The sequence below is a fragment of the Geotrypetes seraphini genome, chromosome 2 (assembly GCF_902459505.1).
Source record: "Geotrypetes seraphini chromosome 2, aGeoSer1.1, whole genome shotgun sequence".
NCBI lineage: Eukaryota > Metazoa > Chordata > Amphibia > Gymnophiona > Dermophiidae > Geotrypetes > Geotrypetes seraphini.
This window is the reverse complement of record NC_047085.1, coordinates 25237299-25260547: the sequence shown is the minus strand read 5'-3', so window position 1 is coordinate 25260547 and position 23249 is coordinate 25237299. Positions and strand designations below refer to the sequence as shown.

At 44.9% G+C, this 23249-nt stretch overlaps 1 protein-coding gene across 3 annotated transcripts in view; it reads right to left on the bottom strand.

The window, feature by feature from the left end:
* COL22A1 (collagen type XXII alpha 1 chain) overlaps positions 1–23249 on the bottom strand; it is a 766089-nt gene that overhangs the window by 525535 nt on the left and 217305 nt on the right. For all 3 annotated transcript variants that reach the window (XM_033933743.1, XM_033933744.1, XM_033933745.1), the window contains exon 4: positions 14956–15030. In XM_033933743.1, coding sequence (XP_033789634.1) covers positions 14956–15030 — 75 coding nt within the window. The remainder of the gene's footprint in view (positions 1–14955; positions 15031–23249) is intronic.

The window sequence follows — 23249 nt, the reverse complement described above, 5'->3', positions numbered from 1 at the left end:
TCCAGCACTGGTCGCCGTACATGAAGAAGGACATGGTACTACTCGAGAGGGTCCAGAGAAGAGCGACTAAAATGGTTAAGGGACTGGAGGAGTTGCCGTACAGCGAAAGATTAGAGAAACTGGGCCTCTTCTCCCTCGAACAGAAGAGATTGAGAGGGGACATGATCGAAACATTCAAAGTACTGAAGGGAATAGACTTAGTAGATAAAGACAGATTGTTCACCCTCTCTAAGGTAGGGAGAACGAGAGGGAACTCTCTAAAATTGAAAGGGAATAGATTCTGTACAAACATAAGGAAATTCTTCTTCACCCAGAGAGTAGTAGAAAACTGGAACGCTCTTCTGGAGTCTGTCATATAGACGGATTACAGAAGAGGATTTCTGGACATGTCCAGAGGTGTTACAGAGTAGAGCGGTTTGCTTCAGAGGACTGAAATGTTTCATTCGGTGTTAGTTAGTCTTCATGGATTTTTTGAATAGCAGGGATTTTATTTCTTTTCTGAAAGTTTTGTAGGCTGGGGTCGCAATTAGTAGATTGGAGAATTGGTGGTCTAGTTTTGCTGCCTGTGTGGCTAGAAGGCCATTGTACAGTTTTTTCCTTCCATTTGATGCCTCTGATTGGAGGGTATGTGAATGGTGTCCCGACCACTTTGTGATCCCCGACCCGATTCACTAACCTTCTGACCGATCCTATCCGCACCCAACCCGATCCGCACATGCAAATGAGGGGAATGGCATGCCAAATGTAGGAAGGCAGCGATTCACTAAACATTTTAAGGAACACTGGCTGGGCTGGCCCATCAAAAAAGAAGCGACTGTTGAGGATCAGTCACTAACGTCTTTTCCTGCTCTCTGCCGCCCTAAAATCTCTGCCCTGCAGCAAAAATCCTGCTCTCTGCCGCCTTACCTCTCTGCCCTGAAAGGAATTGGCAACTGACTCTCCTGCTCTTGCCGCCCCAACTCTCCTGCTCTCTGCCGCCCTTCCCCGCAGTGCGAGCCCGTGGTTTTAATCCGCGGGTTTAAAGCGGGGCTGCACTGCGGGGAAGGGCGGCAGAGAGCAGGAGAGTCAGGGCGGCATGAGCTTCATTTTGGTCTCCCGTTTCATGGTCCTCTTCACTTTCGTTCCGGCTGGCACTCTCCCCCCGGCGGGGTTTGCTATGGACTGACCGCGGCCTAGTCTTGCTGTCACAGCCTGGGCGCCTGAGTCATTGCCTGGTACCGAGGACAAATCAAACTCGACGTCCCCGCTCCGCGTAAAATTCCTGGACCAAGGGTAAAAGCATTAAAAAAAGAAAAGCTATGGAGGGCGAGCACATGCGCAGACCATCTACAGGCAAAGAAGATGGTCTGCGCAAGTGTCAGGATCGCTCTCCAGCAATCCATGTGGTCAGTGTGTGTGTGTGTGGGGGGAGCGTTCCTCTGATCGCCCCCATTTGAATAAGGACCCTTTGTGGATCAGTCAGCCTGCCACAGATCGCACACGATCAGGCAGGTTAGTGAATCTAGCCCAAAGTGGGGTTCATAGACAACGGCGCGAAAGACAAAAGCGCACGCCGACAATTGAGTGCAACGTGCGCCGCCGCACCACTCTAAATTAGTTTTTAGGGGCTCCGATGGGGGGTTTTGTTGTGGAAACCCCCCAGTTTACTTAATAGACATGGCGCTGGCGTTAGGGGGGTTTGGGGGGTTGTAACCCTCCACATTTTACTGTAAACTGAACTTTTTCCCTAAAAACATAGAAAAAGTGAAGTTTTCAGTAAAATGTGGGGGGTTACAACCCCCACAACGCGGCGCGATGTCTATTAAGTAAAGTGGGGGGTTCCCCCCCCACGCCCCCCCCGTCGGAGCACTAAAAACAGTAATTTAGAGCGGCGCGGCGGTGCGCACTGCACTCAATTGTCTGGGCACGCCTTTGTCCCAGCGCGCTTTTGACCTGACACCCAAAGTGGTTAACAATAGATAGAAATCAAAGGGAAATCATTAAAAAACAAGTTTCCTTGATGCTGACGTTTATTGTCTTTGAATTTGAATGCATATCCCCCATTTTATAAAAAAATTTTTAGAACTGTATGCCGCTTAGAAGTGTGATCTGCGGGATAATAAATTTTAATGAAACTTGATTACAGATCTAAAATGAAATAGGTTTTGTGCTAGTCTGGTAAGATCTTCCAGCATTATCCCCAGGGTTCTTTCCAACATGTACCACCCTCTTTGCCTGATTCCTTTGATCTTCCCAAACATGATGTCCTTCTCCAATGATCTTCTTCTTCTGACAGTCTGACCAAAATGAGACAGTTGTAAGTTCATCATTTGGCCTTTGGGCTTCCAGAATCGATTTGTTAGTTCTTCTGGCAATCCATGGCATGCATGACTAGGACTACCGAATACTGCGGCTAAACTAATCTTCGCAAAAAGCAAATTCGACCACGTCTCCCCGCTTCTGTCTAAGCTTCACTGGCTCCCAGTTATCCTCAGGGTTCACTACATATGCGCCTGTCTAGCCTTCAAGTCTCTTCACGGCATCCTTCCTCCCCTTTTTCCACTTTCTTGGCTCTCCTCGAATCCTAACTCCACCAGATCCACTCAAAAATTCAAACTATCCTTCCCCCTCTTTAAAAGGCATATCCCATACAGGCAAACTTGGAACATCCCTCCTCTTCAGGATCACCGAGCTGTGGAACAGCTTTACTGCCCCTCTTCGGAGTTCGACCTCCCTCCAACGCTTCAGAAAACATTTGAAAACTTGGCTTTTCTCTAAAATGTAACCACTCCCTCCCTCTCCACTATACTAAGTCCCCTCTTTCTTTCCTTTTTACTAAGCCCTTCTTCTTTCCATTGGAGTTCCTTTCTTTATTAATTCCTGTAAACCGTGTCGAGCTCCACTTCTGTGGAGATGATGCGGTATCCAAACTTAAGGTTTAGTTTAGTCAATCCTATCTTTATGCTGTGCCCCATAGCTCGAGAGATACTTTACTGGCTATGCTGTAACTGGCTCCATAAACCTGGAAATTCAACGCTGGAGCCTGTTCATGGCCCTGCACTGAATGTCCAGGTTTAGACCGCAAAATGCTGAGCGTCACCGGCTAAATATTGACTGCCATGATTTTAGTCAGTGTTTTCTTGAGCACAATATACAACAAACACTGTTCAGGGTACATAGACTAAAGCAGGGGGTGTGTCAAAGTCCCTCCTCGAGGGCTGCAATCCAGTCGGGTTTTCAGGATTTCCAGAGTGAATATGCATGAGATCTATTTGCATGCACTGTTTTCATTATATGCTAATAGATCTCATGCATATTCATTGGGGGAAATCCTGAAAACCCGACTGGATTGCAGTGCTCAAGGAGGGACCTTGACACCCCTGGACTAAAGCCGCTCGGAGGTTTTTTCTGGGGGGGGAACTCCCCCCACACACACTTTACTTAGAAGTGTTGCCGCTGCCGTTGGGGGGGCAGGTTTGGGGGGGGAACCACCCCCCATTACAGAGGAAAGTGTAATTTTTCCCTCTTTTTTAGGGAAAAATTACAGTTCCTTTCTAAGTGGGGGGTTCCCCCCCACCCCCCCAAAGGCAGCAGCAACACTTCTAAGTAAAGGGGGGGGGTCCCCGCCACACACCCTCAGAGCGCTTTAAAGTTAAGTTTTAAGATTTGGCACGGGAGACGCAAAGGCGCCGCCGTGAATTTCTTCTCTTGAAACCTGGGGTTTTATCTTTGGGGGCAACCTTTTATTTGAGACACCCGTGTAAATGTATTGTGTGTTACCGTACTCTTAAATATGTGTTTTTTGAACCATCACAATTGACAAATTTCGTGGCAATGTCTCGTCTGAATGTAAATAATCTTTGAGCCCTATAATTTGGATATTGATGACCTCATCTCACTGCTATAGCTCTCAGTTTCTCAAATATTATTATTATTTTTCTTTATAATTTCGCCAATTTTCTTTAATTCTTGGATCTTGATTTGAGGACTTGAGCATAAATAGTATATTTGTTAATTTAGGATTTACATTTGTATTGTATTTGATATCTACTCTATTCTTGCTTTCTGTACAAGTGTAATACTTGGAATTTAAATTGAAAATAATAAAAATTTAAATTAAAAAAAAAAAAAGTTAAGTTTTAATCCGGCATGCTGACGTCCTGCGCGCATTTGTCCAAGTGGCTTTGTCGGCGCGCGATTGTCCCGCGCACTTTTGACTCGTCACCCTGTACATTGGGGGATCAACTTTTCAGTCTTGGTAGAAGACTTGAGGCGGTCCAGAGGAGGGCGACGAAAATGATAGGAGGCTTGCGCCAGAAGACGTATGAGGAGAGACTGGAAGCCCTGAATATGTATACCCTAGAGGAAAGGAGAGACAGGGGAGATATGATTCAGACGTTCAAATACTTAAAGGGTATTAACGTAGAACAAAATCTTTTCCAGAGAAAGGAAAATGGTAAAACCAGAGGACATAATTTGAGGTTGAGGGGTGGTAGATTCAGGGGCAATGTTAGGAAATTCTACTTTAAGGAGAGGGTGGTGGATGCCTGGAATGCGCTCCCGAGAGAGGTGGTGGAGAGTAAAACTGTGACTGAGTTCAAAGAAGCGTGGGATGAACACAGAAGATTTAGAATCAGAAAATAATATTAAAGATTGAACTAGGCCAGTTACTGGGCAGACTTGTACGGTCTGTGTCTGTGCATGGTCGTTTGGAGGAGGATGGGCTGGGGAGGGCTTCAATGGCTGGGAGGGTGTAGATGGGCTGGAGTAAGTCTTAACAGAGATTTCGGCAGTTGGAACCCAAGCACAGTACCGGCTAAAGCTTTGGATTCTCGCCCAGAAATAGCTAAGAAGAAAAAAAAAAAAAATTTAAATTGAATCAGGTTGGGCAGACTGGATGGACCATTCGGGTCTTTATCTGCCGTCATCTACTATGTTACTATGGTACAGCTGCAATGCAAAACCTTATTATCCAAAGGTCCCTTTCGGTCATAATGTAGATATGAGACTCCAAACCGGTAACGGGTTGTATGAGAGTGTCAGGCGCCATGCGTGCTCTGTTGAATTTAACTCTCCAATGCTCTGCAGCTCTATTTCGGCTCTCTGCTTTGATGTTTCCTAAAGCTTAGCTCATTGAGAAAAACAAAGCCATACTGCAGGAAATGAAGTGATACTTCTTGTCTGGTGTCCTGAGGGGGGAAAAAATGATATGCTGTAAGGAAAGGTCAAAGAGAGAAAAAAAAAATACTCCACTTTTGTTAACAACTCTCTAGCGATGGACCTTTTGCTCTCCTGTCATCAGTCTTGATGAGCTAAGGTAAACCCACGTACAGAAATTGACAGTCCCTCTTTGCTTCATAGCATAAACACAGCATGACCCATCCACATAAACTGCTTGATAGCTCTGTTCATTCATTGATACGTATCCTTCATCTTTGCTAGACAGAGTGATAAAGAGGCGACAGTCCTCAGGGCAACTTTGAGTCATTCGTGCTTACTTAACTCCTATCAATAAGTTTTTTGCAGCCCTGCTTTTTGTTCATGGAAACACAACACTACATATCCCAGACTATCTTGAGATATACGCTAAAAAAAAAAACCCCAACCCAAAACTGTGGCAGATGTCCCTGAGAGAAAGAGAAAGGGGATGGACTTGATATCAAAACGGTTTGCATATTATATACAGGTACTTTATTTTGTGCCTGGGGCAATAGAGTCACAAGGAACTACAATGGGAATCGAACCCAGCTCCCTTGGGTTTCAGGCACTGCCTGGAGCTTGTTATCTGAGGGATTAATATGTGTATATCTATTGTAGCTAAGTTGATGGACACTAAGGACAAAATTTTATACACGGCGTCACGATTGTAGGTGGTGGTAGGTGTCCTACGGCTGTCTAACCAGTCAATCAGGATGCACGTTTTCTAAAAAAATAAAAACCCGAGGCAGACCGCCTACACTGTAGGTGTCTGTCGCAGGTACAGGGAGGCACCTATTTTTTAATTTGGGTTTCTAACACGTCCTCCCCAGGAGCCCAGAACAGGTTACAGCGATACATTCACAGTGTTTTCAAAACATACGAATAAGGGTACATTCATGTTATATTGGTGTAGGACTAAGGGTACATTCACATTTTACTACAAAGCTAATAAAAGGTATGGAGAACGTGGAATACGAGGAACGACTTAAGAGACTGGGATTGTTCTCCCTTGAGAAGAGGAGACTGCGAGGGGATATGATCGAGACTTTCAAAATACTGAAAGGAATTGACAAAACAGAGCAGGAAAAAAAATTATTTGCAATGTCCAATGTGACACGGACAAGAGGACATGGACTGAAGCTAAGGGGGGGACAAGTCCAGGACAAATATCAGGAAGTTCTGCTTCACGCAACGAGTGGTGGACACCTGGAATGCTCTCCCAGAGGAGGTTATTGCAGAATCCACCGTTCTAGGATTTAAAAGCAAACTAGATGCACATCTCCTTACGAGAGGCATAGAGGGATATGGGTGACTAAAATTGCGCCAGGTGTACACCTGGCTGGGCCTCTGCGTGTGCGGATTGCCGGACTTGATGGACCGAAGGTCTGGTCCGGAGATGGCAGTTCTTATGTTCTTATGTACAAAAGATATAGGTAAGGAATATAGGGGCTTATTCATAATATATAGAATGCACAACTTATTGTACTCAAAATGTACTCAATCATATTTTACTAGAGATATGGGTAAGGAATATAGCAGACGATTCATAATATATCGGCGGCATAACACTATACTCGACATGTATTCAAATCTAGGCATATAGAGATGCAATCCTAGTGAATTGGAGGTGTTTGGTTGGAGTACTTTCTCCACATATTCGAGTTGAGGGTTAGGTTGCAGCAGTATATTCTCACCCAAACTAGAAACATGGGGCTAGTAGAATCTTGAGGTGTTGGGGAAGGTACCCGTAGAGAACAGTGTCCTGCAATTGGCAATGTGTCTTAGTGAGCGGTTTTAGTTGTATACTATTTAAAGCCTGGACATTGGGGTCCCAAGGTGGGTGCTCATTGGTTTGAAAACTATACGGTTTTTACTGCTTTCCAGTTTTGGTTGCACACGGTTAAAGCCTGGTCGTTAGGGTCTCAGGGCGGGTATGCATTGGTTTGAGAACAATATGGTTTTTATTGCTTTCTGGAAGGGTAGCAGGCTATCTGTAGCTTGAATGGCTGGGGGGAGCAGGTTCCACAGTTTTGTCATGCTGTGAGAGAAGGATCGTTTATGGGTGGTTTCAAGTTGGAGCTGGTGAGCCGGTGGGATGCTTATTCGGTATTCCTGCTGCGAACTGAGTGGTCTAGTCGGGTGATAGGTAGGGAGTTTTTCAGCTATATAATGGACAGTCATGTTGTAGAAGTGTTTAAAGGCAACGGCCAGTTGTTTGAAGATGATCCATTTTCCTATGGGCAGCCAGTGTACTTCGTTCAGCACAGGGGTAATGGGATCGAAAGGACCAAGGGTTTTTAATAGTCTGACTATGGCTTTGTGGACTCTTTGTAGGGAGGCCAGCGTACAGACTAATACAGTAGTCCAGGCGAGAAAACACAAATGCATATAGTAGTTGGGTGATCTGTGTCGGAAAAGTATCGCCGAAGCGGCTATTTTCGGTCCTTTCATCCTTGCCCTAATTAATGAAAGTCTTCAGCAAAGCACCATGCCAAAGGCCTGGAAGGAAACAGTTATCCGCCCTATTATCAAGGATCAAAAAACTAGTCCCGAGGATAAATCGAACTACAGACCAATCGCAAATATTCCCTTCCTAGCAAAGCTGACTGAGAAGGTGGTATTCAATCAAATATCAGAATTCATAGAAAAAAACAATATTTTATATCCGAATCAAACAGGTTTTAGACAGCATCACTCTACAGAACACTCGCTGATTGGCATGTCTACCTCCATACTTTACTTTCTGGACCAATCTGTTCTTCTGATTTCTATTGATCTTTCATCTGCTTTTGATACTATTGATCACAATTTTCTGATAGACAGACTTCAATCTATTGGCATCACAGATCAGGTTCTTTCTTGGTTTATATCATACTTTGCAGACCGTTCTTCTACTGTGTCTTTTAACAATTCAATTTCCGAAAGTATTCCCCAAGGGTCCATTCTTTTACCACTTTTGTTTAATATTTTTCTTCCGCCATTGATGACTCTCTGCCAATCCATTGGTTTTAACGTATTTGCTTACGCAGATGACATTCAGCTTTTACATCCTCTTGATACTAATAATCCCCTTGAAACGATAGCAATCAATAAGAAACTTGAACAGACACACCAATGGCTTGACGCTAATAGATTAGCGCTTAATGTTAACAAATCAAATGTTATGCTATTTCCCTGGAAAGACAGTTCTAAGCTCATTTTTCCCATCACTATCATGGGTACCACTCTACAGTCAATTAGCAGTATTAAGATTCTAGGGGTTATCTTTGATTATAAACTAATCTATCATGACCATCTAGGATTATGCCCAGAGTGCATACATGGTCTTTGAGTACGAGAATGGTGTTGTCCCAGGTGAGGGAGGGTCGAGTGGCTGCGCAAGTTTCTCTACAGATCTATAGCAGCTCAGTTTTGAATGGGTTTAATTTAAGTTTGTTGGATGTCATCCATGCTTTAATCTTGTCAAGGCAGGTCCTCAGCTTTTTGAGTTGTGAGTTCCATGCTGATCCCAATGGGATGTAGAGCTGGATATTGTCTGCGAATGAATGAATGTATATTCCATGCCTTGAGGCTATTTTGATGACTGGTTTGATGTAGAGGTTGAAGATCCATGGGGATAACAATGCCCCCGGGGTACTCCATATTTTGATGATTTTGGTGTTGAAAGGTGAGAGTTGGTGAGCACACTCTGTCTGTCTGTCAGAAAGGATTGGAACCAGGACAGTGCTTTGTTGCTGATCCTGATCTCCATTAGTCTAGAGAGTAGGATGGTATCATCTAGTGTGTCGAAGACTGCACTTAGGTCTAATGAGATGAGCAGCACATCTGTGCCTCTATCAAAGTAGTTCCATCAGTCATCTACAATGTCGAGTAAGACCATTTTGGTGTTATGATGTCTCCTGAAGTCTGATTGTTTTGTGGCCAGGATGTCTTGGTTCACTGTGAATGTGGTCAGTTGGTTTAGGACCATCTTTTCCAGGAGTTTTGACACGAATGGGAAGTTGGATTCTGGTCCATAGCTGCTAGGGTCCGTTGGATCCAAGGTTGTTTTTTTTAGTAGGGGTTTGATTATTGATGATTTCCAGGTAGTTGGTACCTCTCCTTTGCATAGTGAGTTGTTGAGGGGTAGAACTGATTTGATGAAGGAACTCTTAGCCGCTTTCAACAAGGTGGTAGGGCAAGGATCATGGATGGAGGTGGTAAGGCATAGTGTGTCCAGAGTTGCTTCTAGAGTGTCTAACGATACTTCCTTGAAGTGGTCAAGGATTTTGGTAGGAGTTTCTGCGTGGGGAGTGGTGGCAGGTGGTTGTTCTCCCGGTAGGGTTGTTGCTTTGTTGAGGTTTTGGCAAATGTTGCCCACTCACTCCTGCCAGCACCCCACCCCCCCAAATATCCCCGGCAGGATGAATGCCCACTCCCTCCTACCGGCACTCCCCCCAACGTCCACGGCAGAAGGGATGCCAGAACCCCCACCCCTGAACATATGATCCCCCCAAAACACTGAAACCCCCCAGAGTCCCCCTGTACCTTTATAAGCAAAGCTGGCCGGATTTAAGGTCGCTCGATGCCTGCCCATAACATACTCCCAACACGCCCCTTTGAGCTCTGGATGCATAGTAGATTAGAAGTGCTGCTGAACATCCAGAAAGTTTATTTTATCAGCACTTGGACCTCCCTGCTATTAGGATGTCCAAGTGCCGACTTAGGTAGGTTTTTAGATGTTTTCAAGTTTTGATTATGCCCCTCTAAGGGATCTTATATATCATATAATATAAAATATTAGTGTAAATAGGTAATTCAATTGTCAGCAATGCTCGCTGTGAGTTAACATTTCTAGCGTTGAGGACTTATTGGGCAGAACATTAAATTTTAAAACCATCTTAAAATAGTATGATTTCCCAGGAAGTAAAAGCAACCCTTTTAGATTAAGTGGGATCTATGTCATCACTAGGTGCGCAATTGTCCCAACTGGGGATAAAATTATTTAGTTACGCAAATGACTTCACGATCATTATCCAATTCACGACCTCTCTTGCCGAAGTCACTCCTATGGCAACAGAAGTACTAAATGTGATGGAACAATGGATGACTGAATTTAGACTGAAACTAAACTCAGAAAAAAACAAAATTCTTCGTAGCCTCGCCACACCCACTTGACACCAAAACGTCGCTGCGCATCAACAAACTCAGTTTCTCTATCCAATCTACTATGAAGGTATTGGGTGTAATATTAGATCAGGGCCTAACCATGAAAGACCAGGTGGACTCTGGTCAGAAAGGGATTTTTTTTACTCTCTGGAAGCTTCGGTCCATTAGAGCATATTTTGATGCTTCATCATTCAGAATTCTGGTACAATCCCTTATACTGAGCCAACTTGACAATTGTAAAATAGCCTATCTGGCAATTTCCCAGAAGAACTTGCAACGATTACAACTGGTGCAAAATGCGGCGATCAGGCTGATTTTGGGTCTGAAGAAGTTCGACCATGTAACTCCTTCCTACCGACTCCTGCATTGGCTGCTGATGGAGGCACGTGTGAAGTTTAAATTTGGATGTTTCTGCTTCAAGGTGCTTTTCGGCCTAGTCCCCAGATATATAACCGACCTTTTCTCTTTCTCAACCAATCGACTTAAGAGAAGCTCAAACTTGAATTTTGTTTCTCCACCGGTTAAAGGATGTAAATTTAAAAGACATCATCAACATCTTTTCTCATATCAGGCAGCATTATGGGATAAAGATCTGAAATAATTACTCATGCTTGCGAATACTTATGGGGAATTTAGAAGACACCTAAAAACATATTTGTTCCTACAGTACTTAGGCACTGAATAATCTTTCTCCACAATAACTGACCGCTAAATCTTAACTCTATTAGTATTACTTAATCTGTAACTTTTTAATCATTGTAAACCGCATAGAACTTCACGGTCCTGCAGTATATAAACTGTTATTATTATTAATCCCATTTAATAAATGTGATTATTCCATAGTCCAACTGCAATTTAAAAAATGGTTACCTTGATTTTATATAAGATCAAATCTCTTTGGTATGTCCTAGGACCCCTGGTTAGAATTACTGACCCTTGGGTAATCACTGAGCTACTAACTTTTGGGGTTTCCTCCAGATCCTTAAAAAATAATAAATAAATAAAAAAAATCCCCTCCAAAACATAAAAAAGCAAACTTAGTTCCAGTAATTTCTCCAAAACAAAGGCTGTCTTTTAATTCATTTTATTTATTCTGTTACATGGTGAGCTTTCAAGGCTACAAGCTACATTTCAGTATAAACCATTTAATCTTTATTTAAATCCTGGCAATGGTCCTAACCTCAGCTTTGAATTCTTTGGCAAACTGATCCAGCATAACAACATTTCATGTAAATTAGGATTCCAGACAAAAAATGTATTATAACAAGAAACCAATTAAAAGCAGCAGAGAGAAAAAAAAAAATCTCTATGGTTAGCTCAACCACTCAGCTGGCGCAACCGTCCCCAGTACGCCTGAACATAAAAGGAATAGCTCTCACTTAAAGTATATTGAAAACTATTCAAGCAAAGATGACCCAGCAGTGGTCAAATAATCATTGCAAACACCCTTTTTACAAAGCAGACCTTTTTTTTCCCCCCTCAGGAAGGGGAAGAGTTAAGTACATTACCGGAACATTTAACCCCCTCTTTTACTAAGGTGCACTAATCAAAATTAGTGCGCGCTAAACGCTAACGTGTCCATAGATTAACATGTTAGTGTTTAGCGTGTGCTAAATCGATTAGCATGTACTAATCGGTTAACGCAGCTTAGTAAAAGAGGGCCTAAGTGTGTTGTCAACTAAGACAGTGGTCTCCAACCCTGTCCTGGAGGACCACCAGGCCAATCGGGTTTTCAGGAAAGCCCTAATGAATATGCATGGGGCAGATTTGCATGCCTGTCACTTCCATGATATGCAAATCTCTCTCATGCACATTCATTAGGGCTAGCCTGAAAACCCGATTGGCCTGGTGGTCCTCCAGGACAGGGTTGGGGGACCACTGAACTAAGATACTCTGCAATATCAAACAGCCAAACTCGGGGGTAGGCAATTCCGGTCCTCGAGGGCCAGAGCCAGGTCAGGTTTTCAGGATACCCACAATGAATATGTATGAGATGGATTTGCAGGCACTGCCTCCTTGAGATGCAAATCTATCTCATGCATATTCATTGTGGATATCCTGAAAACCTGACCTGGCTCCGGCTCTCGAGGACCAGAATTGCCTACCCCCTGGCCTAACTCAACGGAAGGGTTAAGTGAGGTGGGCAACCCTGGTGATTTGATATTATGGGAAAGCATGGACAGTTCAGATGTGTGTAATTTTGCATTTGTAGAGTAGATTTAAGAGCACTGAGGTTTGATTGGTTATTTTGCTGTCGAGTTTGGTTTTGTGGACAACCAATTTGTACTCCTTTAAAATGGCCGACAGAAGCATTTCCAATAGGAAAACATCATGTAATACATAGTAACACAGTAGATGACAGCCAGATAAAGACCCAAATGGTCCATCCAGTCTGCCCAATCTGATTCAATTTAAATTTTTTTTCTTCTTCGCTATTTCTGGGCAAGAATCCAAAGCTCTACCCGGTACTGTGCTTGGGTTCCCAATGCCGAAATCTCTGTTAAAACCTACTCCATCCCATCTACACCCTCCCAACCATTGAAGCCCTCCCCAGCCCATCCTCCACCAAATGGCCATATACAGACACAGACCGTGCAAGTCTGCCCAGTACTGGCCTTAGTTCAATATTTAATATTATTTTCTGATTCTAGATCCTCTGTGTTCATCCCACGCTTCTTTGAACTCAGCTACTAGGTAGTGTGGAGGGGTCAAATCGCTTTTGTTGCATAAACTTGGTGGTTTGAAGGGAAGTTCTAGCAACAGGTGACTGTAGTTAGTTGCGCCTTTGTGCGTGTATACACACGAGGATCCACACACGTGTCAGCATCCTAAGCACTGTTCTATAATGGTGTGCACAAGTTCTGTAGCGTGCAAAGCAATGGGAGCATACAGGTGGAAGCAGCATGGGAGGTGCACAGGCTGGGCTCCTAGTTATAGGCTGGAGCACCAATGCCACTTACTCTAGTACTCAATGACAGAATCTGGTGGAGTCCAAATGCTATTATGCAATAGGGCAGGAGTCTTCAACATGTGACCTTTGGGCCGTTTGTAGCTCTAACGCTCCACCCATGCAGCAAGGGAGCAGAGGTTGATCTGAGATGAACTGCAGCACTTCACCTCAGATCATTGATCACTACAGAAGGTTCCCCAGCTCCAACCCCACAAAGGACGGTTTACCATATGGCTAAAGAAAAGGAAGACGGCTTGAGCAATGGAAATAAAACCCTGATGTCTCAATCCGTCCTCCTTTTTCTGGAGCTATATGGTAACCCAAACCTGAAGCTCCCTGACCAGGGTTACCAGAATTCCAGATTTCCCCGGATGGCTTTTCAAAACCCGGCACTTTGTCCGGGTTTTGAAAAGCTTCCAGACGTAACGTGGCGACGTCATTGCTTCATGTCCATGCATGCGTGGGTCCCGTCTGTGTGCGGGGGGGGGGGGGGGGGCGAACAGGGCAGGAAAGAGGCAGAACTGTGTTGGCCTGGGGGCGTGGCCATGAGGCCAGATTTTCCCAAAGGAAAACCTGGTAACCCTATCCCTGACACCCCTTCCCCTCACGCTCAAAATAAAATCCCTAGTGGTCTAGTGGATCTTTCTTCCCTCTCCTCCTGTGGACCGGAAGTTACATGGGAAGGAGGGGCTCAGTGGCAAGAAGGTTCCGGTCGGAGCAGCCCTACATGTAGGAAGCTTCTAACAGGCTGATAGGCCTGCTCCGGGAGGTGCGAAGGGGGCCAACCCAGGAGAGTCGTAGGTTTGTTTATCTTATTTTATTTTTTTGCCACCAGTGATCGGGAGGGTGCGAGGGTAGGAGGCTGTAGGACCCGCGAGAGGGGGGGAGGGGGCTGCTGGATTTGTGAGGGGGAGGCTGATGCTGCACCCGCAATCACGAGAGGGGGCTGCTGGACACGTGATCACAAGGAGGGCTGCTGACTGGGAGGGGTAGGAAGTGAGGCAACTCGCGGCAGATACGTTACTAAGGGGACAAGGCTATTCATCCACTCCACGAGACGGTGAATGGCATTGTCTCCATACCCACGGCAAACAGTCTTTTTTTTCCTTAGCCAAACAGTCATTTGGCCAAAAATTGCAAACATCAAAATCCAACACTCCTTGTCATTCTTAGTAACACTTACAACTGTCTTTCTTAAAGGGAAATAACATGGCCCGGATTCTCAAAACGGCGCCAGAATCAGCCAGCGCCTGAAAAACCGGCGCCGGTCGCATATCACTCAAACGATGGCGCCATTTTGAGAATTCCAGTCTGCTTAAAAATAGGCACCAGAAATGTAGGCCAGGATTTTACAGCCCTACATTTCCGGTGCCTATCTTTGACATAAAATCATGCTTAGTGGCGCCGAATTTCAACCCCGCCCATAACCTCACTTCTTTTGATGTCCGGCACTGACAAGCATCGACGTAGACGCGATTCAGATGTCTTTTTTGTAGGCACTTTGCAGCGCCTACTTTTTTTAAAATTAGTTTTTAATGGCACGGTCAATTACCAGACCATTAATGGTCAATTAAAACACTTAACGTAGGTGCCATTTGGGTGCCAACCAGCGCCATCTGAGTGCCGCTGCTTTGAGAATCCGGGTCTATGTATTTAGCAAGGTGTTTTTTTTGCTTTACCTGGAATTTCATCCCTTTCTCCGTTTGCATGTCGGAATCGATCTCCTTCTACTTGCACATTTGGGCAGAGAACATCTGGAAAAAAAGGAAAAGAGAAGAGAAATCCTTAATTGCAAAGCAACATATATGGCATCCAGCGGGATTTCCACAAGTGTGTTCATTAAGGTGGTGACTTCATTGTCTTTACTGTCCTGCAGCTACTACTCCAGTTCATAGAAACATGATGACGGATAAAGGCCAAATGGCCCATCCAGTCTGCCCATCTGCGGTATCCACTATCTCCTCCTCCCCCTATTGGCTAAGGCTCTTTACAGCTTTATTGTGATGTCATAGAGCTTTATGGTTAAAGAAATATAGTTAGTAGTTATTATAATTCGTATTATCAACAGATACGAATTGTGAGTCAAAAGGAGTAGTGTATTACATAGTGTGTCCATGTGGCCTCCCATATATTGGTCAGACCAGTCGAATGATAAAAACAAGAATAATTGAACATCTGAGTAATATTAGAAAAGAAAGAATTACAGCCCCATTAGTAGCCCACTGGCTACAAAAATCGCACTCTTTGGAGGATCTAAAATATACGGTCTTGATACATTTAGATTTTCAAGAAGGAGATATCACAAAGAGCTTGCTGCAGAAAGAACAACGACTCATCTTTAATAAAAATACTATGCACCCATATGGTCTTAATTCAGAAACAGAATGGCTAAATTTGTAATCGTAGAATAAGTCCGATACGTCACTTCCGGTTGGAATACAGTGACTATAGGGGGGAGGGACTAAAAACAATATGGAGGATATAAAAGGCTAGTAAAAAGTAAATCCTTAGCGTGTTCTTTTCGTAGGTCACCCAGATGAAGTAAGCCGAATAGGTACGTTAAAAATTGAGAATTTAACAAGTTAAGTCTAAGAGACAAGTAAAGAGAATTTCAAATTTATGTATATAGATTGAGTACCGTGTAGATTTATAAGTTTTAATTAGGTTTTAATTAAACTTGTGTTTTTAACAGGGACCCCTCCTGATGAAGGACCCGAAACTCGAGTCGGGGGGCCGGGCTTTAGATCAATTTTAAACACTATTTGCATAAGCACTTTAAGAATAAAGCACTTTAAACTCACCGAAGCTGGATACTAAGGAGAAAGAGGCCAGACCTTAAGAAGTAATCATCAAGATAAGTGTATTTTGATGTTATATACAAATATACATTATAAGATTCATTGAAAGAGATATAAATATAAATATATAAAGGAGGCTGGCAAAGGGACAAGAGAAGTGTTATGATGGTCCCAAAGTACCCCAGTTCGGTGAGAACACAGAATTCACGGGTATTGGTCTGAACACTTCACTATAAAAATAATATTATATTTATTAGTATTTATCCATAAGAGCTGTGATAATAATAAGTAAAGAAATATAGAAACATGATGGCAGATAAAGACCAAATGGCCCATCCAGTCTGCCCATCTTCAACATCCACTATCTCCTCCTCCCCCTATTGGCTAAGGCTCTTTACAGCTTTATTGTGATGTCATAGAGCTTTATGGTTATAGAAAGATAGAAACATGATAGCAAATAAAGACAAATGGCCCTTCCAGTCTGCCCATCGGCAGCATCCACTATCATCTCCTCTCCCTATTGGCTAAGGCTCTTTACACCTGCATTGTGATGTCATAGAACTTTAGCAACATAGAAACATGATGACAGATAAAGGCCAAATGGCCCATCCAGTCTGCCCATCCGCAGTAACCATTATCTCTTTCTCTCTCCGAGAGATCCCATGTGCCTATCCCAGGCTTTTGTGAATTCAGACAAGTTTCCGTCTCCACCATCTCTTCCGGGAGACTGTTCCATGCATCTACTGCCCTTTTTGTAAAAAAAAAAAAAAAAAAAAAGTATTTCCTTAGATTACTCCTGAGCCTCTTAACTGCATTCTATGCTCTATCACTCTGGATTTTCCTTTCAAGTGAAAGAGACTTGCCTCATGCGTATTTACGCCATGTAGGTATTTAAACATCTCTGTCATATCTCCCCTCTCCCACCAGATGTCTGGTAACCCTATCTTTTACTAACCTGCAGGAAATAGTGGCCTTAGCACACCCCTTATGCGGTTCTTTCCCATGCGCTAAGACCACTTTTCCCGTAGCCGGAAAATGGCCCGTTTTCCCATTTTCAGAATGAATGGCCACATGCTAATTTTATAACTACTAGTAGGGATAAATTTTCTAGTACTCTGTGATGAATTAACAATAATCTTTATTGAATCACAGCTTTTTCTTGGCTTACAAACTTGTACGTTAAAACCTAATAACACACTCTCAGCAACATTACGTTGATTCAGCTTCCAATAACGCTGGATAAGTTCATACGGCTAAAAAACCAGCCACATTTTTCTTCATGCTCCTACCAGCAAATGGCGGGGCAAATATAAAGTTCAATCGCAGCGTCAATGGAATACTTGTGCAACTTATGCAGTTTGTGTAAACAATAGTGAAATGTGCAAAAGTGCTATTAAAGTGCCTTGTGCTTCCAGACGCAACGTGGTGACGTCATTGCTTCATGTCCATGCATGCGTGGGTCCCGTCTGTGTGCGGGGGGGGGGGGGGCGGAACAGGGCAGGAAAGAGGCAGAACTGTGTTGGCCTGGGGGCGTGGCCATGGGGCCAGATTTTCCCAAAGGAAAACCTGGTAACCCTATCCCTGACACCCCTTCCCCTCACGCTCAAAATAAAATCCCTAGTGGTCTAGTGGATCTTTCTTCCCTCTCCTCCTGTGGATCCTGGCCCCCCCCCGACCTAGGTTTTGTTTTCTTCGTCAGGAGGGGTCTATGCAGGCGAACTCAACCGGGGAATGGCACCGGAACAGGAACTGGCTTGCTTTATATTTGCCCGCCATTTGCTGGTAGGAGCATGAAGAAAAATGTGGCTGGTTTTTTTAGCCGTATGAACTTTTCCAGCGTTATTGGAAGCTGAATCAACGTAATGTTGCTGAGAAAAAGCTGTGATTCAATAAAGATTACACATGCTAATTTTGCCATTAGCTTATGGACATTTAAAAAATGAGTAAATATTCCTCTACTGCTTCCTATTTTGTAGGCAATAAAGGTCTCCACAATAAGCAAGTTATTTATTTGCCATGCTTACTATGTATATCGCTAACAGTGATGGGCAGAACTAAGCGGTTCAAATAGTAGGGTTCCCCCAGGGATCTGTGCTGGAACCGCTGCTTTTTAATATATTTATCAATGATCTAGAGATAATAATAATAATCACTAATAACTTTATTTTTTCTATACCACCATAATCTTGCGACTTCTAGGCGGTTCACAGTAAAGATTAGCTGCACAGACAGCGAATTACAGCGTACAGATGAAGAAGAGGTCACAGGGCAGTCAGTGGTTACATGGTGCAATTTGGCAAGAGGAAAGATATACATAGGTTACAGTATAATTTTGACATGTTACATTGAAATGGTTGAAAAGCCAGCGAATAGCTGGGTACAAATTGTGTGAGTACAGGATGCCGTTGATGAGGAAAAGTGGATTCAGTATGGTCAACAGAAGCTTTGAAAAAAGGGGGGGGGGGGGAGTCTGCCTAGGAAATGAATTTATTGAATAGGGTGGTCTTTATTTCTTTCCGAAAGGCGCCGTATGTCAACCTGGCGCCGTCAATGAAGTAGCCTAGCCAAGTTTGCTGCCTACCAGCTTGAAACTTGAATATTCTATCCAGAAAGATTAACTAGTGAGATAATTAAATTTGCTGATGACGCAAAGTCCTGGATCACTGTTGGCCGATTCTGGCCGAGCGACTGATACACTACCAAGTTTGCTTGCATCTGAACCAATCAGGGTCTTAGGCTCCTCCTTCTGTATCCCATGCGATGCACAGGACGGGGCCCCAGATCTGATGTACCCCAGAGGGGAAGGCCCATCATCTTCGACGGATGGGACTAGGAGCTGAAGGGACCGTGCTTCCCTCCAGCTCCCAACGTTTAACAAAGGTACGGGGAGGGGGTTTCAGGGAGTGGGGGTTGGGGGAGCGGGCATCTCTCCTGCCTTTTTCTCTCTTGGGGGAGGGGATTCCTGGTGCCGCGTTTGTCGGGGAGGGCCATCATCAGCGATGGGAGACTTTTTTTTAAATGAGATAGTATTGTGTATGTGTAACACACTCAAAATGTCTGGGCCATTGAGAAAAAGGACCCTCCCCCCCCCCCCCCGCAAAAAAACAAAACAAAACACCCCAGGCAGATCTGTCTGTAACACAAACTTTTTTTTTTTTTTCAATTGCTAACCCTCCCCCCCTTTTTTTTTTATAGCCAAGCAATGTTAAAGCATCAATTGCTTGGCTACTTTGCATGGGGTTTTTGCTCATTTGCATGGCCAGATCGGAAAATGGGCGATCGAAGGGTAAAATAGGCAGTGGGCCATTTTATGTATCGGGTCGGTAAAAGCAATCATCGCTAAAGCTGTGAAAACAAGTTTAGCGATGATCGCTGACTTTAGAGCAGTGTTCTTCAACCGGTCCACAGAAATTCCCTGCCGGTCCACAGGGCCGGCATGTGCATCAGGCCCCAAACTGTGTTCTCCAACTGCCGGTCCGGGGTGCGATCGATGCATTGTTAATAAGATTATATTGTGTGTATATATGAAAAATGAATGGAAAAAATAGTGTTACAATTAGGACTATGGGGGCAGGGTCTGGGGTGGAGATTGGGTAGAGATGGGCGGGGTCTGGCCCACGACTTAGCCCAGTGTTCTTCAACCGCCGGTCCACGGTGCGATCGATGCGGCGTTATCTTCGAGCCAGCTCCCTCTTCCTGACTGATTCAGTGCACAAAGCCACGGGCAGCGGCTCCTACGGGCATCCTGCGCCTGAACCGGAAGCCTTCTCTCTGACGTTGCAACGTCAGGGGGAAGGCTTCCAGATGAGGCACGGGACGTGCAAGGTGCAATTAGTACTATTAGGGGGGGGAGTCTGGGGTGGAGATTGGGTAGAGATGGGCGGGGTCTGACCCACGACTTAGCCCATTGTTCTTCAACCGCCGGTCTGCGGACCGATGCCGGTCCACAAAATAATTATTTTATTTCTGCCGGTCTACAGGTGTAAAAAGGTTGAAGAACACTGCTTTAGAGCATCTAGCCCAAAGTTCTTAAATCGCAAGAGGAGTGTGAAAAACCTCGCGAGACTGGAAGACTGGGCATCAAAATGGCAGATGACGTTTGATGTGAGCAGGTGTGTTCAGAAGACCACGGAGTCTGGCTGATGACACTAAAGTCACGGGATGAAAGGCTTTAACTGGCTGGGATCCTCAGGGAAACTGCCCGCCTAACACACAGAGAGAATCTGTCAGCAGTCCCTGGCCAATCCGAGCGCTGCTTTACAAACCAAGTTCATGGGTAGAGGAAAAAGAAAGGGAGGGTAATAGGTTTTAAGTAGGGACTTGAATTTTGTGTTGGAAGACTCTAGATGTGACTGGGAAGCATGTTCCAAAGAGTGGGGCCAAGGGCTCTACAGGAAGTCTTGCAAGAAATTTATTTATTTTTCTATACCGTATTCCCAGGGGAGCTCAGAATGGTTTACATGAATTTATCCAGGTACTCAAACATTTTTTCTTGTCTGACCTGTGGGCTCACAATCTATCTAATGTACCTGGGGCAATGAGGGATTAAGTGACTTGCCCAAGGTCACAGTATGGGTTTGAACCCACAATCTCAGGGTGCTGAGGCTGTAGCTTTAACCACTGCGCCAAAGAGGGAGGTCACCATCAGAAGATTAGCAGTAGAAGAGTGAAGAGAGCATGTGAGAGTAAAAGGAGTCAGTGTGGAGTTGAGGTTTGCAGAAGCAGCGGGGAGACATGATTCGAAGACAAGGCAAAGAACTTCATCCATGCTTAGGGTCAGGAAACTCCAAACGTCCTCTTTTCCAAAACCCAGCATTTGTCCAGGTTTTGGAAAGCCCTGACGAACTCTGGCCGCATCTGGAGCATGCGTGGATGATGTCACACACATCCAAGCAGCTCCAGGCCCTCCAGACGCAGTTGGCGCTCATCTGTAAGAAGAGAGGAGGCTTTGTGGGGGGGCGGGGCTGGGGCAGAACTGGGCGGGGCTGGAGTTGGAAGTAGGCAGGCTGGAGTTAGAAGTGGGCGGGGCTGGTGTTAGAACTGGGTGGGGCTGGAGTTGGAAGTGGGCGGGGCTGGAGTTGGAAGTGGGCAGGGCTGGGGCAGAATGGGGCAGGGTCATGCGGAGGAAAATATTGCAACCCTACCTATGCTGAGACAAGGAGCCAATGTTCTAGGCCAGGGGTAGGTAATTCTGGTCCTCGAGAGCCGGAGCCAGATCAGGTTTTCAGGCTATCCACAATGTATGAGGTAGTGGATGCAAATCCATCTCGTACATATTCATTGTAAAGATTCTGAAAACCTGACCTGGCTCCGGCTCTCGAGGACCGGAATTGCCTACCCCTGTTCTAGGCAGAGGAGAGGGGTGACATGCATTGGACTGCGTAACAGATTAAAAAAAGTGTGCTTCAGTATTTGTGTGATGTTGAGACTTATCCAAATAGGGTTCATGTTATAAAATCAGGCCCTAAAAAAGCCACAGTCAGCATTTCTGAAAAATTCTGCTGCTTTTTGAGCTGTGACAAACAAGTGGGTTGTGTGGGATTAATTTGTCTCTATTTCTTATCACGTATGATCTGCAGCTTCTCTTCTCCTGCTTTTGATGTCTGCCAGACACGTAAACCAGCACTCATTTTTTTTGTTTTTCCTTTTCAAAATCAATAGCTAATTTTGCTTTCTACTGATAAAAGGAAGGAACAGATTTATCGCAGGCTGAGAATGGTGAAATTCAGCTGGCTAATCTTTGCTTTTGGTGGAGTGTCACTACCTTGGGTTCACAGTCAGTCGTGCACGAGACACCAGCACGCCGACAATGGAGGGCAGACAATTCAGCACAAGACACCAGCGTGCCACGGGAAAACTTAGTTTTAAAGAGCTCCGAAGCGGGGTGCGAGTGGGGAAACCCCCCCCCCACACACACACACACACACAAACACACACTATACTGCATGTTTGGGGGGTTAGAACCCTCCATGATAGAGAAAACGGAACTTTTTCTTATTTTTTTCGGGAAAAGTTCCATTTTCTCTATAATGTGGGGGGTTGCACCCCCCACACACCCCTCCAACGGCAGCATGAACAGTATGCAGTAAAGTGTGGGAGGGGTTCCCCCCACACTCCCCATCGGAGCTCTTTAAACTAAGTTTTCCCGTGGCACGCTTTTGTCTTGCGCCGAATTGTCAGCGCTCGATTGTCGGCGTGCTGGTGTCTGGCATGCGATTGTCCCGCCACCCTACCTTGTCTTGCAACACTACAAAAAAAATTAAAAATCTGGGTGCCATTCCACCCCTAACCCTGTCCCGCATCATGCCTCCTCGACCTGAACGAACGACGTTGGAAGATCGCTCCTTGCTCACATCGTAGTCTTGAGAGACTACGGGAGCTCAAGGCAGACATTTCTTGTAAGCGATCTGCACGGGGCAGGAGCGTGGGAAGATCGCTCCTGCCCCGAAAATCCGCTAGACCAGTGGTTCCCAACCCTTTCCTGGAGGACCACCAGGCCAGTCGGGTTTTCAGGATAACCCTAATGAATATGCATGAGAGAGATCTGCATATAATGGAAGTGCCAGGCATGCAAACCTGCTCCATGCATATTCATGCATATTCAGGACAGGGTTGGGAACCATTGCGATAGACCACCAGGTAAGGCTTAAAGGGGGGGCTTACAGGGCTTAAAATAGCTGGGGGGAAGCAGGGGTTAGGGCAGAACCGGCCCGAATATTATTTAAATATTTGCGGGCCGCTCTGCCCCTAACTCCCGTGGATATGGAGGGAGAAGTGTATTCTGGATCTGCTGAAGTCTTTGAAGACTTTTCTTGGTTAAACTTAGACAGATGGAGTTACAATAGTCCAGCCTGGAAAGAATGATTGATTGTACAAGAACAGCAAAATGTTGTTGGTGGAAGCAGGATCTCACTTTCCTCAACATGTGGAGACTAAAAAAAACCATTTTTTTAACAGAGAGTTGAGATGGTCATTAAAGTATAGAGACAAAAGGCTAATGGATATTAGCACGTGGGAAGTGCCACGCAGCCCATAAGTATAAAATGCACTCCCCCCCCTGCCCCCCCTTTTATGAGGCCGCATTAGGTTTTTTATCGCAGGCTGCCCAGTCCATCCCCAGGCCCACATCTAACCCTGCCCCACATCATGCCTCCTCGACCTGAACGAGCGATGTT